The following is a 13,261-nucleotide window of genomic DNA, read 5'->3' on the forward strand; positions in this document are numbered from 1 at the left end:
GCGTCATGGGGAAAACCCATGTGCATACTTGGAGGGGCCTGGAGCGCTGGTCTGAATTTAAGAGCTGCTTCAGCACAGTGCTCTCACTGTCTTCAGGCAGAGAAGCTGCTGGATCACCATTGGGAACGTTGCACCTCTCTGGGAAGGCTGGGGTTAAAGAAGAAAAGCATGCTGTACTTACAGTTCCATCATCTGCCACAGGAGGATCAGGGCTTCCTGGAGACAACGGTACCAGAAGCACACAAATCCTTCAGTGAGAGGGAGAAGTGCCCCTCTGAATGCTGTGAGTCACTCTTATTTTCTGATATATATATATATATATCGGTTTCTCTCTTCCTGTTATTGTATGCTTCCTGCAGATACTTGGCACATCTTTGAGACGATTCAGCAGTGCACACTAAGGAGATGCAGCCACATCTATAGGGTGCGTCCTCCCTGGGAGGAGAAAAACATTTTCCTTCTCTCTCTACGTGTTTCAGAGGGTGAAAACCAGAAGATCCTGGATCATGTCTTCCACTCTGTTGTGGTACAGGAGAAGCCAGGCTCCTGGTACCTGCCTGTCAGCCCTTTATTTTCCTAGGCACTCTCGCTCCTCAGAAAAAACTGCGCAGGGAGCCTGACTACGTGGTGGTGTTTTCCACTTAGTATGAGACAGGACACCACCCTCCATCAGCAAAGAAGCAGCCAGAGCCAGGTCTTCCCAGGAGAAGGTAGCTCTCTCAGCTCTCACTCTCCTCGGGGTAGGGTCAGGACTGGAAGGAGACCTGGGACAGGAACAAAGCGTGTCATAGTGATGCACAGGTGCAGGCTGTGGGACTTGTTCTCACAGGGACAACTTCCATGTTTTGTGCGTGCAGAAATTCCAGGCTGTAGGAAGCCAAATTCTCTGCTTGAGTGAATAACTTCGTCCATCAGCAGAAAGGAATTTGGTAATTTCTTTCCCTTAAAAGGCAAAAAGAGATAAATGGCAAGGCAGCAATCTTAGAATTGCCGGGCAGCTTATGAAATTGCCACCTCAACCTTAGGAGACAGAGGAAGGCCTTTCCACATTATTGTTTGGCTGAGACTTGAAAATGCAATTTGCTGGCTTCTCTGTTGCTTCTTTTTATACATCGTTCTTCATGTTTTATGCAATAATCAAAGGGAAAAAGGTTTTACACAATCGACTTCAAAGAAGTACAGTGTCTGAAGGCTGAGTAATGCTACTAAACTATGTAGTAGTCCTCAAAGAAAAAGAAGGTGTTGCCTACATAGCCATATGACCGGAGTGTTCAGCCTTTAGAAGATAAATTAAGGGCATGTATGTTGGTATAGAGCAGACCAGGATAGGTCAGGGTACACCTAGAAGGGAGATTTGTCCAGAGGTGGATGTTGGGGCCAGGGGGTGGTTTGCACTTTGCTCTGAAGTGCTAAGTGTGGTCTGAAACCTGCTTCTGGAAGCATGTGGGTGCTTGAGGTGCCTGGGAGAGGCTCCCTGTTTCCAGCATGGTGGGTTTGGACCATGCAAAGGTTGTGAGATGAATTCCATGGCTGTGCTGTTGCAGGCCGTGGCCATGCCACGGTGAGCATGCTCAGTGCAGCCAATGCCAAGTTCTGCCTGGACTTTTTCAAAGACCTGATCAAAGTAAAAAGAAACGAGAATATCTTCTTCTCCCCACTGAACATCTCAGCTGCCCTGAGCATAGTCCATCTGGGTGCTGGAGGCAACACAGCAAAAGAGATGGAGAAGGTAGGTTCCTTGCCCTTCTTTCAGGAGTTGTTAGTGGAGGCTTCCATGTAGAAATGAAAAAGGGGCTGGAGCCTTATTTCTATGGTAGATATCTCTAGACCATATTCTTCCCACAGAGTGAAGCAAAAAAGGCAGGTGGCAGCTGTGGGTCTCAAAGCTCTCCTTTCCACACACACTTGTGTGAGCTGCAGCACCCATGAAGCTCCTGTGCAGCCTTGATGTTCTCTGTGTGTTCTTTTATCTGATTACATAGATTTACACTGCATTTACATTGCAGGTGCTTCATCTTCATCAGGTGCTAGGCACAGCCAGTCCAAGAACCAAGAACTACACTGGAAATGTGAGATAATATCTGAAGCATAGACTAGACTAGACTAGAATAGTACAGTTGGAAGGGACCTTCAAATATCATCAAGTCCGCCTGACCAGGACAGGGTTAACCAAAAGTTAAAAAAGATATTCATGAGGGCATTATCCAAATACCTCTTGAACACTGACAGGCATGGGGCATCAACCAGTTCTCTAGTGACTTTTTGGTTCCTTCAGGTAAGTGACAACTACTCAGCACAAGTTTTTATGATTGGGAGAAAACTTGTCTTCCCTGGTTTGTAGTAATACCTGGAGTTCACCAGGGCCCTGTACCATGCAGAGCTGGAAGCTGTGGACTTCATTTACGCTGCTGAAGCCTCCAGAGGGAAGATGAACTCTTGGGTGGAAAAGCAAACAAGTGGCAAGGAGAAGGCCCATGCTTGGCTGCCTGGGCAGGGTGCATCAGGAGTGAGTGGAAAGTCACTAACTGGTGTCTGATTCTCTCCCTTTTCTGGAGATATCCATTTTGCTTATGTCTCCCTCTTCCTGAATCAAGCAATATTCAGAAATGCTGTGGAGTGATTCATTTTGCTTGTGGCTACCATAAATGCAGCTTGGGGCATAAGAAGGCCCCTAGTTCCTGGGAGATTTGACTCCACAAAAGCTGCAGAACACTTCTTGCAGTGAAGAGACAGTTCTTCCAAGGGAGGTGGCAATGGGAGGACTGTGCCATCATCAGTGAACGATCAGACAAAAAGCCTAATTAACCTTTGTTTGTTATTTTAAAAGGAAAATTTAAGTGCTGTTCCCTCCTGGCTCTAATACAAAGATGCTAGCCCTTGTCAATGATATATACTTCAAGAGGCAATGGGATTCAAAAGTTGAGAAGAAAAACACCAGGAAAATGCCTTTCAGGCTGAACAAGGTACAGCTGGGACAAGAGCTGTGGGAAGCAGGGGAAAGTGGGGGGACTGCTGATGACCTGTCCTCTGCTGACTGCAGGGCAAGTTGTTGTCTGGCACAGGCATAGGGACCCTGTTTATCCAAGCCATGACCCTTTACCCTGTGGACAGAGTGGGCACCTCCCAGGCACCTCCATGACAGAGGTCATGTGAAGGCAAGCTTTGGTACCTCCTTAGAGAGGCCACATTATAGAGAAGATTTTGCTGAGGGCCCACCAGCCTTTGCTGAATCTGGCAATGGAGATAGTCATTATCATTTAGGAAAGAGTAAAAGAAGCAGCAAAAACTAGAGTGCAGAGAACAAGAAGGCCTTAGAGCGTCTGTTATATCTTTCAAGGAGCTTAAACCAATGCCCTGAGCAGAAGTATGCTGTGGTTTGAGGAGCATTCATGGAAAAAGAGCAAGACATTTCAAACAGGTTGGTCCCATGGGGTTTACTACCTGCTTTATTTTGCCTTTTTTTTTCTTTCCCCACTATCACTTGATTTACTGTATTTTAGAAAAAGCACAGGAATATACTACACTAACCCACTCTCTAAGCTGCATTTTACTTACCTAAAAGAAACAGGAAGTATCAGGAGGCTACAAAAACAGCAAAAAATATTCCTTTCTGGGAACTAATTCCAGTTCATCTCTTTCATTAATTATAATTCAAGTACTGACAGAAAGTGGTCCGCTTAAAATGATCCTTCAATAAATGGAGCAATTCAAACTGTAAAGGAAATAAACTAATGAAAATTGTACGACTGATATGAAACTGCCCTCAGAGCTTCCTAAACAGGGAAGCCTACTATCTGATTGGGTTGATACCTAAGTATATGTTAGTAGTGATAACTAAGCACTTCTTACAAAACACTGTTGTAAGCACCTGTGCTTGCACACACACATGCAAATACTTACCCACCCACACACCATATCAACATAAATGTGAAGGAAGACATTTTTTTTCAGGAAAATAACGCCAGAAATGTACTACTTCTTATAATTACGTTGTTCTGTCCTTGCTGCCTATGCCTTGCTGAAGCATCGTAAGGTAAGGACCAGAATTCCTTAGAGTCACCGATGAAAATGAGGAGCAATGAGAAGTCCTGTGTTAAACTTAGCTGACACATCAATATTTTGTGTGTATTTGTATTTCTGGACAAAACTATTCCAGCTTTTTTGTAAGCACATCTGCAGCATGCAAAGGTTTGAAAGAAGACTGTGTAGACAGAGAGAGCTTTTCTATGCTTTGCCTCTCATGCTGTGAAAGCCTTCCCCATTTACAGTAGAAATATCAGGAATCCCCAGCAGAGGAACAGACCTGGAAAAACTAAGGAAGGGCAGTTGATACATGGGGAACTCCTGCTGTGGTGTTTCTGCAGGAAGCACAGCATCCCAGGTGTACCTGGGTTAGTCTGCATGTGATATGAACACACGGTCTGAGCCACATCACTGCAACAACTGCAAAGTGCTCAGCTGCAGCATATGTAATGTGCCCACGTGGCATTGTTGTTCTGTGCACACACCATGCCCGTTCTTCTAGGGTGTCACGCAAATGAAAGCAAACTACTGTTTTCCAACTTGTTAGGCATTCAAAAAACTATGGAACAAATGGCTACATTCCTCTTCTCCATGAAGGACAAAATTTCCGGTTCAAAAAGAGAACAGGTAGGTAAAACTCCCTGGAAGGCATTTTCAAGAAAGAAGTCTTCAGAAGCATGGAACTGCAGCAGCCAAAGGGAATTGCCCTACCTCTCTTCTGGAATCATTGCCTTATGCCACAATTGGCCAAATAGGTACTTCAGTAATTCATATTCTATATTTTTGTTTCCCTTCCTACTGTGCCACCTGCAGAAACTTTAATAATTAATTTTTATTACAAAAACATCTGTGTTTAAATTTGGTGGCATAATTTTTAATAGCAACATGCATCAACATCTTTAGAATTTATTTTTACAGGTAAAACATCTGAAAATTCCTTTGTTTCTATTAGTTTTCTTTGAATAAATAGGTATTTTATTTTATTTTTAATTTATGTAACAGTATGCATTTAAAATTGTGACTTCTCTGTGAATTCCTGGAGATAAGAAAAAGTTCAAGATCCCACTAAAGGTCCCCTAATTATCCTAACTGCTTGCAACAGACAGGAATGTGATTCGTCATGAATGAAAATTATGCTACCACTGGGAGTGGCAATGGCTTTATATTCCATTGCTCTAGCAGCCCTGACATCAAGCCTTACAGTCAAATTGACACCATCACTCCTGAGGAGAAGGTAACTATCTCCCTGATCTTTAATTCTAACCTTCACATTACAGATGATATGTTGAGGATGTGTCTAAAGATTAATATATACATTAGCGATGTACACATCTGCCTAGCATAAATATACTGTATGTATCACCTTGAAGAAGTAAGAATATTTTCAAGATGCTATGCAGTGCTTTGGATTGTATTAAAATTTATGAGTTGTGTGATAAAGCTGTGCTTAACTTGTACCAGGTGTGTTTCTAAAGAAGATTAAAACCAAACCACTTCTCACTTTTTCTGCATGACCCAGGTTGGTAATTTATGAAAGTATAATCTTTCTATACTGGGCTGTATTTTGAATATATATACTAATAATTTAATTTTTCCTGTGGAAGAGGGGAAAGGTATCTTCTGCATGGGTGGAGAAAGTTATTCAGACGCAATAACAATCAAAACAAAGGGACCTAGAATAGCTGGAATCTATAAAATGCTGAGTTGAATTTCTCAGTGATCAGATATCTCTATATCACATTACTGTATGAAAACATAGGGAAAAGACTCATAAAAATAGGACTTACTCTATGCTGGGTCTAAGAATGTGAAGAGTTTTGCGGAACATTCAAGAGTACCTCCTAGTAATAAGTTTGATCATAACTGAAGTATATATCAAGGAAAAATGTGAAAGCGGCAGATGAAATAAAGTATATGACTGGAATTTTCCAATAATGCACAATGTGCCTTTGTTGAAAATATTGCTAAGTCAGCTTTTCTGTAGTTTAATTTTCTGTAGAATGCTTTTTAAGCAACCATCCTTGGAAAGACACGGTATGTGAGGCACAGTTAATTAATATGCACAGAGTTTTTAGAGAGATACAGAGCATAAGGTGTCATTAAGGAGAGTAATTAGTAAGTACTATGCCTACATGACTTGAGGCAAGTAAGCTCAGGCCATAAAGTGAGCTGGCACTGTGGTTAGGACAAGGTTAGGCCTGATTAACAAAGTTATAACTATTGCCTGGGATAAGAAACAGCTAAACCTAGAATACTGTTTCTATAAATGTGTTTCTTCTGCCATTCAGGTTGCTGATTTTCAGATTAATTGCTTCAAACTCAATTTCACTGTGAAATCCCAGACGTGGCTAGTCAGGAATCTTCCGTGAGCAATTCAGTCAAGCTACTCCAGAAAACCCTTCTATGCTCTACCATAGTATCTAACATTAACAGGCATAAGGACTAGAAAACTAAATCTTTGTTTCCCTTGTTGCAGGCATTGACAACATCACAATGGGCTCACTTTGTGCAGCCAATGCCAAATTCTGTCTTGACTTTTTCAAAGAGCTGAGCAAAATGAAAAAAAATGAAAACATCTTTTTCTCACCACTGAGTCTCTCAGCTGCCTTTGGAATGGTTCTCCTCGGTGCCAGGGGCAACACACTCAAACAGATAGAGAAGGTGGGTTTGCTTTGCTCTCGTGGCACTCTTGGCTGATAGTACAGTCTGATACATTTCCTAAGCTTCCAAAGACACAATATGCAAGCACACACGGTGCCTTAATATATATATATATATAAATCTTGTGCTATTCCTAATAGTATTTTTATTTTTTCCAACTAAACTCTGTTATAGCAATTGCTCAGTCAATGAATATATTAGTGATAAAACAAAAACAACATAGAATCATAGAACATCTCAAAAGTGTTTTGAATGTATCACTCAGCTGTCCAAGGCTCAGAAGTGGTGGTTCCCTTTGGTATGACCTTCTACCTTCTCTGCCCAAGAAGACCCAAGTTCTTCTTTCTCAAGAAGAAAGATTGTGAAATTTCATGATTTCACCCTCTAAAAATATTATTGTTCATTTGCAAGGATCTCATCATAAGGGATGAACTGGACTTTCCCCACTTAATGTGTCTGGGATAGGTCTGCAACTCTCTCTCAACTTTGAGGTACTGTCCCGCAGTTGCATTCACCCAACATTTACTTCGCAGGTATTTCATTTTGGTGAAGTTTTGACTGATGCAACGCAGAGAACCAGATATCCTTCTGAGAAGGTAAGACAGTGGCAGCTCTGAGATGAAACTACAGGTGCTGGTTTGTCAGCTGTTTTCCATCGAACCCATCCCTTAATCAGAAAGCACAGCAGGGTTGAGCAGCCTCTCTGTCTGGATTTTCAGACCTGCTTATTAATGTTCTTTTATTATTTATATAAGAGGCCTTGTGAAATCACACTTTTCAACAGCTAAGCCTACTCATTACAGGTTTCTAACCAAAACATAAAACATGCTGAGTGCTTAAATTTCCAGCTGCAAAGGTTTGTCTACAGGGCATGCCAGAGGCACATTGGAGCTTGCTCCTCTCAGGCTCTAAGCTAGCAGATTTTTGCTGTGTGCACAGAGCGATCACTGTACAATACAATGTGGTTTGGAAGTGGACTAGCATGGGCCTGAAGAGGAATCGTTTTGTCACTCTGTACATAAGGTACAGGGTTAGAGGTGGTGTCCTGATTCATTTATTCCGATGCCAATATCAGGCTTCTCATACACAGAGAGGCTACAACTCACCTGCAGGTGCAGCTCTGCACTAGAAAGTGCAAACTGACTAAGAAACTTACGTTTTCCTGTTTGAAGTGTGAAGAAGCTGGAGGAGTCCATTCCCAGTTCCAGGCACTGTTAGCTGCAGTCGGTGAACCCAGCCCAGGCTGCTTTCTCACCACTGCCAACAGGCTCTTTGGAGAAATCACTTACCCGTTCTTCCAGGTGAGTGGCTGTACTGTCCATTTTAGCAGCCCAGAAATTTACTGGGGAACACTGACAGTCCAGGCAGTGCAACTGCATTCAGGTAATTTCCTCAAGAAACCAGAACTAGGGTGTTTTCCAAAACTTTGCTTTCTAGGCACGGGGAGAAATTTCAAAGCCAGAAGAAGGTGCCCAGCAGCCTGGAAAAGTTTTATAATTAATACAAGATATAAGTTTTACCATGTATATACCTATGCAGAGTAAAGCATATCTCATTGTGATGTTATACATCATGGTTAATTTTTCCAAAATAAGACAATTTTTTAATTTGGTAGGTGGGAGAAGACAGGCAACATAACAATGACATATAAGCTTAAGGAAAGGTACCAGGCTTTGGTTTTAGGTATTTTTTAATGTGATGAGACATTTCTGCTGCTCAGTACAGATTGAAAATAAAGAAAAAATACATTTGCAAGCATGGTTTATTATAAATAATGTCTCTCTAAAAACTGTATCTTGAGTTAATTCAAAGAGTTTTTTATATATGCCTTTTTTACTCATTTATTTCTTGTTGATCTACAACACATAATTATCTTGAAGCCATGAAATTATCAATCTTATAAAAATTATCGTGTTGTGATGAAATTCTACTATTTCTGCTTTCCAGCAATACTTGGATTCCACAAAGAAGTTCTATAGAGCAGAACTGGAAGCAGTTGATTTTAAATATACTAAGGAAGAAACCAGAGGGAAAATCAACTTCTGGGTGGAAAATGAGACAAAAGGTAAAGAATATGTGCAAGTTGTTTGGTTGCACACAAACCATTAGGAATATCGGATCTAAATTTCAGTTTCCCTCTTTTTTCCCCAAGGTAGCCATATTTTTATATATTAAATGCTTACTGCATAATTTATTTATTTGTTTCTTTGCTTAATAGGAAATAAATATAGGAAGAAGCACAAAAATGTCTTGAGTTCCTGGCTTCAGAAGCTCTACATAAACTTTTTGTTATTTATTTGAAGCCACTATACTACTTATCAGTTTTATGGGAGTAATTATTAATAGTTAAATGCAACTGATTGCCTGAAACAAACAAACAAAAAAAAACAAAAGTAAAAATTCTTCCTAATTCATTATTTTTAAAGGTAAAATCAAAGACCTATTTGCTGCTGGGTCTATTGATCCCTCCACTGTACTTGTGCTGGTCAATGCCATATATTTTAAAGGAAAGTGGGCAGTAGAATTTAAGAAAGAAGATACCAAGGAAACATATTTCAGACTGAACAAGGTACAGTATGGGCAGGAAATGAAGCAGCTGGGGGGATGGAAGTCAGACGCCTGTCTTCTATAACAACAGATGGAAGCTTTCCTCCTCTTTGTTATCTCAAGACAAAACCTTATTCTTCAGCTAAAACACTAGAGTCCTACACCTTCTCTCCGGTTTGATAATCAAGAATGTCAATTTTTATATCATTTCACATCAGAAGTGGTTCTTGCGTAGATGAGATCCCAGCTGTGCCAAAGTCACTGAGTACGTGCTCTGACTTTGTTGGAGATTTCACAACTAAAAGCTATTTCAAAATAGCTTGCTTTTGGAACTGAATTCGAGGAATCTATTCTTCTTTTACTATTTGCAAACAGAAAAATGTTTGTTTTCAGGAAAAAAGAAGTGTCTAGAGTCAAATTATCTCAGAGTTCATGAAGAATTTCAATTATTCGTGAAGAATTTCAGTTCATGTTTGATACAATTAATTATTTTAATCCAAGGGACATTTTCAATAACGTTCATGGATTTGTTTCTCATTTGACATGCCAGAAAAGAAGAAGAAAGTAAAGAGAGAGTTGTAAGTAAAGTAAACTGTCACAAGTACAAATGGAAAAGTAGTTTTTACACTGTTTAAATTGGATAACTTCTTTGGAGCTACAGTTAAGAGACAGGAACACGTCAATTCTACAAGTACACTAAGCTCTGGTCAGAGTAAACAATGTTTTCTGTACTGAACTCTAATTTCAGTACTGAAACCAGTCACAACCAGGGTGAACATTTCTGTATTTTCTGTTTCATCTGTTTCTTGTGTTCCAGAATGAGAGAAAGACAGTGCAGATAATGTTTCGGGAAGGTTATTTTAAGCTGGCCATCATAGAGGAACCAAAAATTAAAGTGATAGAGCTCCCTTACTTTAATAATGAACTGAGCATGCTTATTCTTCTTCCTGAAGTTGTGTATGAAGACTTTACTGGCCTAGAACAGGTAATACTTTCATTACTTTCTAGTTACATACATAAAGGGATGAATACAGAGCAATACTTTAACATTTGCTCCAGTATGGTCAGAAAACCACTGGGGAAAACAGAACCTTTTTATCTTTTCCTTTCATTCATTACAGTGTTATTATTATCAATAACCCCCTACAGCTTGAAAACACCCTCACATATGAAAAACTAGCAGAATGGACCAGCTTGGATAAGATGCAACAGCTGACAGTGAAGGTATACCTGCCCCAGTTCAAGATGGACGAAAGTTATGTTCTCAACAAAACACTCCAGGAGATGGGAGTGATGAACATTTTTGACTGGGGAAAAGCGGATTTATCAGGAATCTCTAGGAAAGATGGTCTGGTTATGTCCAAGGCCATTCATAAGTCATCTGTGGAAGTGAATGAAGACGGCACTGAAGCGGTTGCTGCCACACAGGTTGTTGCAATGCCTTTGAGTCGCCCAATTTCTTATGAGTTCAAAGCTGACCACCCATTTCTTTTCTTCATCAGACACAACCCAACCAACACCATTCTCTTCTTTGGCAGATATTCCTCCCCTTAAGTGAAAGTTATTTTGGAAATTAGATCTTTCTCCCCACTGACATTCCCATTGGCAATTACAGAGGACAAAAGAGAGCACATTCTCACAGATTTCGTAAGGGAAAAACTGGAGATCAAAACCTAAAAAGTTTTAACTGTTAAATTCTTAGTATCAGCTCCAGGTATGATTTACTTTTAGGAGGGACTTAATAAATCTGAAGGACAAGCTAAAATAGCCTCTACCTTAAAAAGCAATAGACATATCTTTTCTATTGTTGAGCTTTCCCCTTTCCTAATGTAGTATTCCTACAATAAAGCCATGATTTTAGTGCCCTAAAGACAGGTGATAGATTCTCAAGCATGAAGCAGACAAGAGGATAGGGATCTGCATTAGAAGGATATCTGTATGTAATTAGGTACTCAATCTCTTTTGGCTTTACCTACATGAGCTTTGCGTAGATCTCCAGAAAAATGCCATTTTGTATGGGAGTAGCGAAGTAGCACAAGTTTCGTGTTCTGTTTTATCCCTCATCAGAATAAAATAAAAATAAAACTTATATGGTGATGGTATTTAGGTGGATACCCTGTATTTGTTCTATTTTTAATAATAAAACCACTGCAAAGTAATTATGAAATGTAGTAGTCTGCAGAACTAAGTGGACAGGCAAATGTTCTGTTAAAGCAAGTAAAAATAATGGCAATAATTTCTAAAGTGTCTAAGCAACACTGTAGTCTACCTCCCATTTTTAAATATTCATTGTTCTGAGTATGGGCACAGGACAACTCGACATTAGGAAAGGTAAAACCTGAGCCTCACCTGCTATTTCTCTCTTGCATTTGATTTTATGAAGGAATTAAGAGTGCAGTTTTAGGACATGGATGAGCCAGTGTAAGGCAGTTAAGGGGATGATGATGCTCCCATTGTCTCCTTTCTTCCATGTGTTTCTGCTCCTTCCCTTATGCTGTCATTATTACTGGGTGATGAGCAATTCACTGGGACCTAAATCAAAGGGAAAATTTTTGCTAAAGTAAGCCTGCTGATGACGTAGTCCCTTAAACCACCTCTCAGATGTTGTGGTGGTGGGAAGGCATAGCTGAGGGATTGTGGAGAAAAAAGCAGCCCATCCAATTCGGTGTCACATAATATCCAGAATCCACAGACCCATAAAAAATACCTTTTTTTTTTTTTTTTTATGGAAAAATGTTTCAACCCTTTGATGACTCACCCTGCTTTTCCTCTTACTCTTTTTTTGGGAAGAAGGTAACTACTGGGAACATACTAGTGTTATTTCAGAACTGCAGATTGAAAAGCTTTCCCAAATGCTGAGATATGCATGAAAAACTGTAAATTACAGAACCATGCATTTAAAAAATTGCTAAATAAATCAGGCTCATGAGGTGTCTTGCAATTTCAATATGAAATACCATCTGATACAGTAAAGTTACTGGCAGAGGCAGAATTTTCATATTAATTAGCTGGTAAAAGATGAGAATGCCAAATACAAGCTGTGGATTCTTCTGATGAAGAGAGTATGTGAAAAATAGCCATGTGTGTTTTTCAGCAACTACCATAGGTATTTAATATATATCTGGTTTGACTCAAACATGTATTACTTATGCTAAAAAAAAAGAAAGGTGAAAAAGTGCTAGCCTATATATACTAGTTTGTATAACCAGATCTGTTTTATTTCAGATAAAACTTCAAAGAAAACAAAATTTATGGTATATATGATGAGGGCAAGTGCTGTAAAATATTATTTTGAAGAACATGAGTCTCACAACAAGAAAAGGAATTCTGTCTGTGCACAAAAGAGAAGTATGACTGAAACAATGATTGCCACCCACTTTACTACAGCAGAAGTAAACACTTATGATCTTTGAATTTTTTAAACCTGCTCCAGGTATATCTAGATAATCTCAAAACCAGGAACAAAATACAATATAAAGAAAAATTATATCTTTTCTTCACATAGTCTTTTTTTTTCTAGTTGCCTTCTTAATTTAAGAAGAAGAATAACAAAGCATTGAAACAATGTGAAACTGTTTTACTCTTAGCTTTATTACATCAAACTGAGCTGTTTCTAGAGCCAGCCAGCTATGAAGGGGCATAATGGACTGGTAGATGTGCTTGGCCTCCTCTTGCCTCAGGTTGCTGTGCAAACACAATACACATTGACATACCAGCTACTATGAGCTCTGAAGGGCAGCTTACACATTAATTTTACCCCAGGCCAGACACACTGACTGTCTGAGAGGTTTAATACAAGGGGCTGGTTGACCTCAAAGTGCTAGCACCAATACCAGCTGCCTCAGACTGTGTGTGTGCAACAGAGAACTGATCATCTCCAGCACAACAAATACCATGACAGAGTAAAAAGCATCTGAAATCCTGTAAATGGGGCTGTTCTGGCCACATCTTGGCTCATTAAAGGCCACTGAGAGATGCCAGAATAGCCTCTGCTAAGTGTGACATAGATGAACAAGCTATGGCATGAACA

The 13,261-nt window shown here is 39.9% G+C and overlaps 1 protein-coding gene across 6 annotated transcripts; it reads left to right on the forward strand.

Moving 5' to 3' along the window:
* Positions 1-1,594: 1,594 nt before the first annotated feature.
* On the forward strand, positions 1,595-12,707 carry LOC121065260 (serpin B4-like). Of its 6 annotated transcripts, XM_040547978.1 has the most exons (13): positions 2,785-2,963; positions 3,338-3,418; positions 3,952-4,033; positions 4,571-4,778; positions 5,126-5,257; positions 5,485-5,542; positions 6,500-6,684; positions 7,218-7,280; positions 8,632-8,749; positions 9,111-9,253; positions 10,049-10,216; positions 10,381-10,659; positions 12,457-12,707. In XM_040547978.1, exons 7-13 carry the CDS (start codon positions 6,517-6,519, stop codon positions 12,493-12,495), a joined length of 978 nt encoding a protein of 325 aa, XP_040403912.1. In that variant the 5' UTR covers positions 2,785-2,963; positions 3,338-3,418; positions 3,952-4,033; positions 4,571-4,778; positions 5,126-5,257; positions 5,485-5,542; positions 6,500-6,516; the 3' UTR covers positions 12,496-12,707. The 6 variants fall into 6 exon arrangements, with proteins under 6 accessions (XP_040403906.1, XP_040403912.1, XP_040403910.1 ...); XM_040547972.1 differs by lacking the exon at positions 12,457-12,707 and adding exons at positions 1,595-1,729; positions 7,857-7,985 and having other exon boundaries at positions 2,828-2,963; positions 4,571-5,542; positions 10,381-11,330; XM_040547976.1 differs by adding an exon at positions 7,857-7,985 and having other exon boundaries at positions 2,786-2,963; positions 4,571-5,542.
* Positions 12,708-13,261: the final 554 nt, after the last annotated feature.

Source organism: Cygnus olor, chromosome 2, assembly GCF_009769625.2.
Source record: "Cygnus olor isolate bCygOlo1 chromosome 2, bCygOlo1.pri.v2, whole genome shotgun sequence".
Taxonomy (NCBI): Eukaryota; Metazoa; Chordata; class Aves; order Anseriformes; family Anatidae; genus Cygnus; species Cygnus olor.

Bases quoted from the DNA above. Each gene is read 5' to 3' on its own strand.
- LOC121065260 (XM_040547972.1), top strand. From the start codon at position 6,517: ATGGGCTCACTTTGTGCAGCCAATGCCAAATTCTGTCTTGACTTTTTC. The intron at 7,281-7,856 runs GTAAGACAGTGG...TCCTGTTTGAAG, and splicing joins CCAGATATCCTTCTGAGAAG to TGTGAAGAAGCTGGAGGAGT. The intron at 9,254-10,048 runs GTACAGTATGGG...CTTGTGTTCCAG, and splicing joins CATATTTCAGACTGAACAAG to AATGAGAGAAAGACAGTGCA.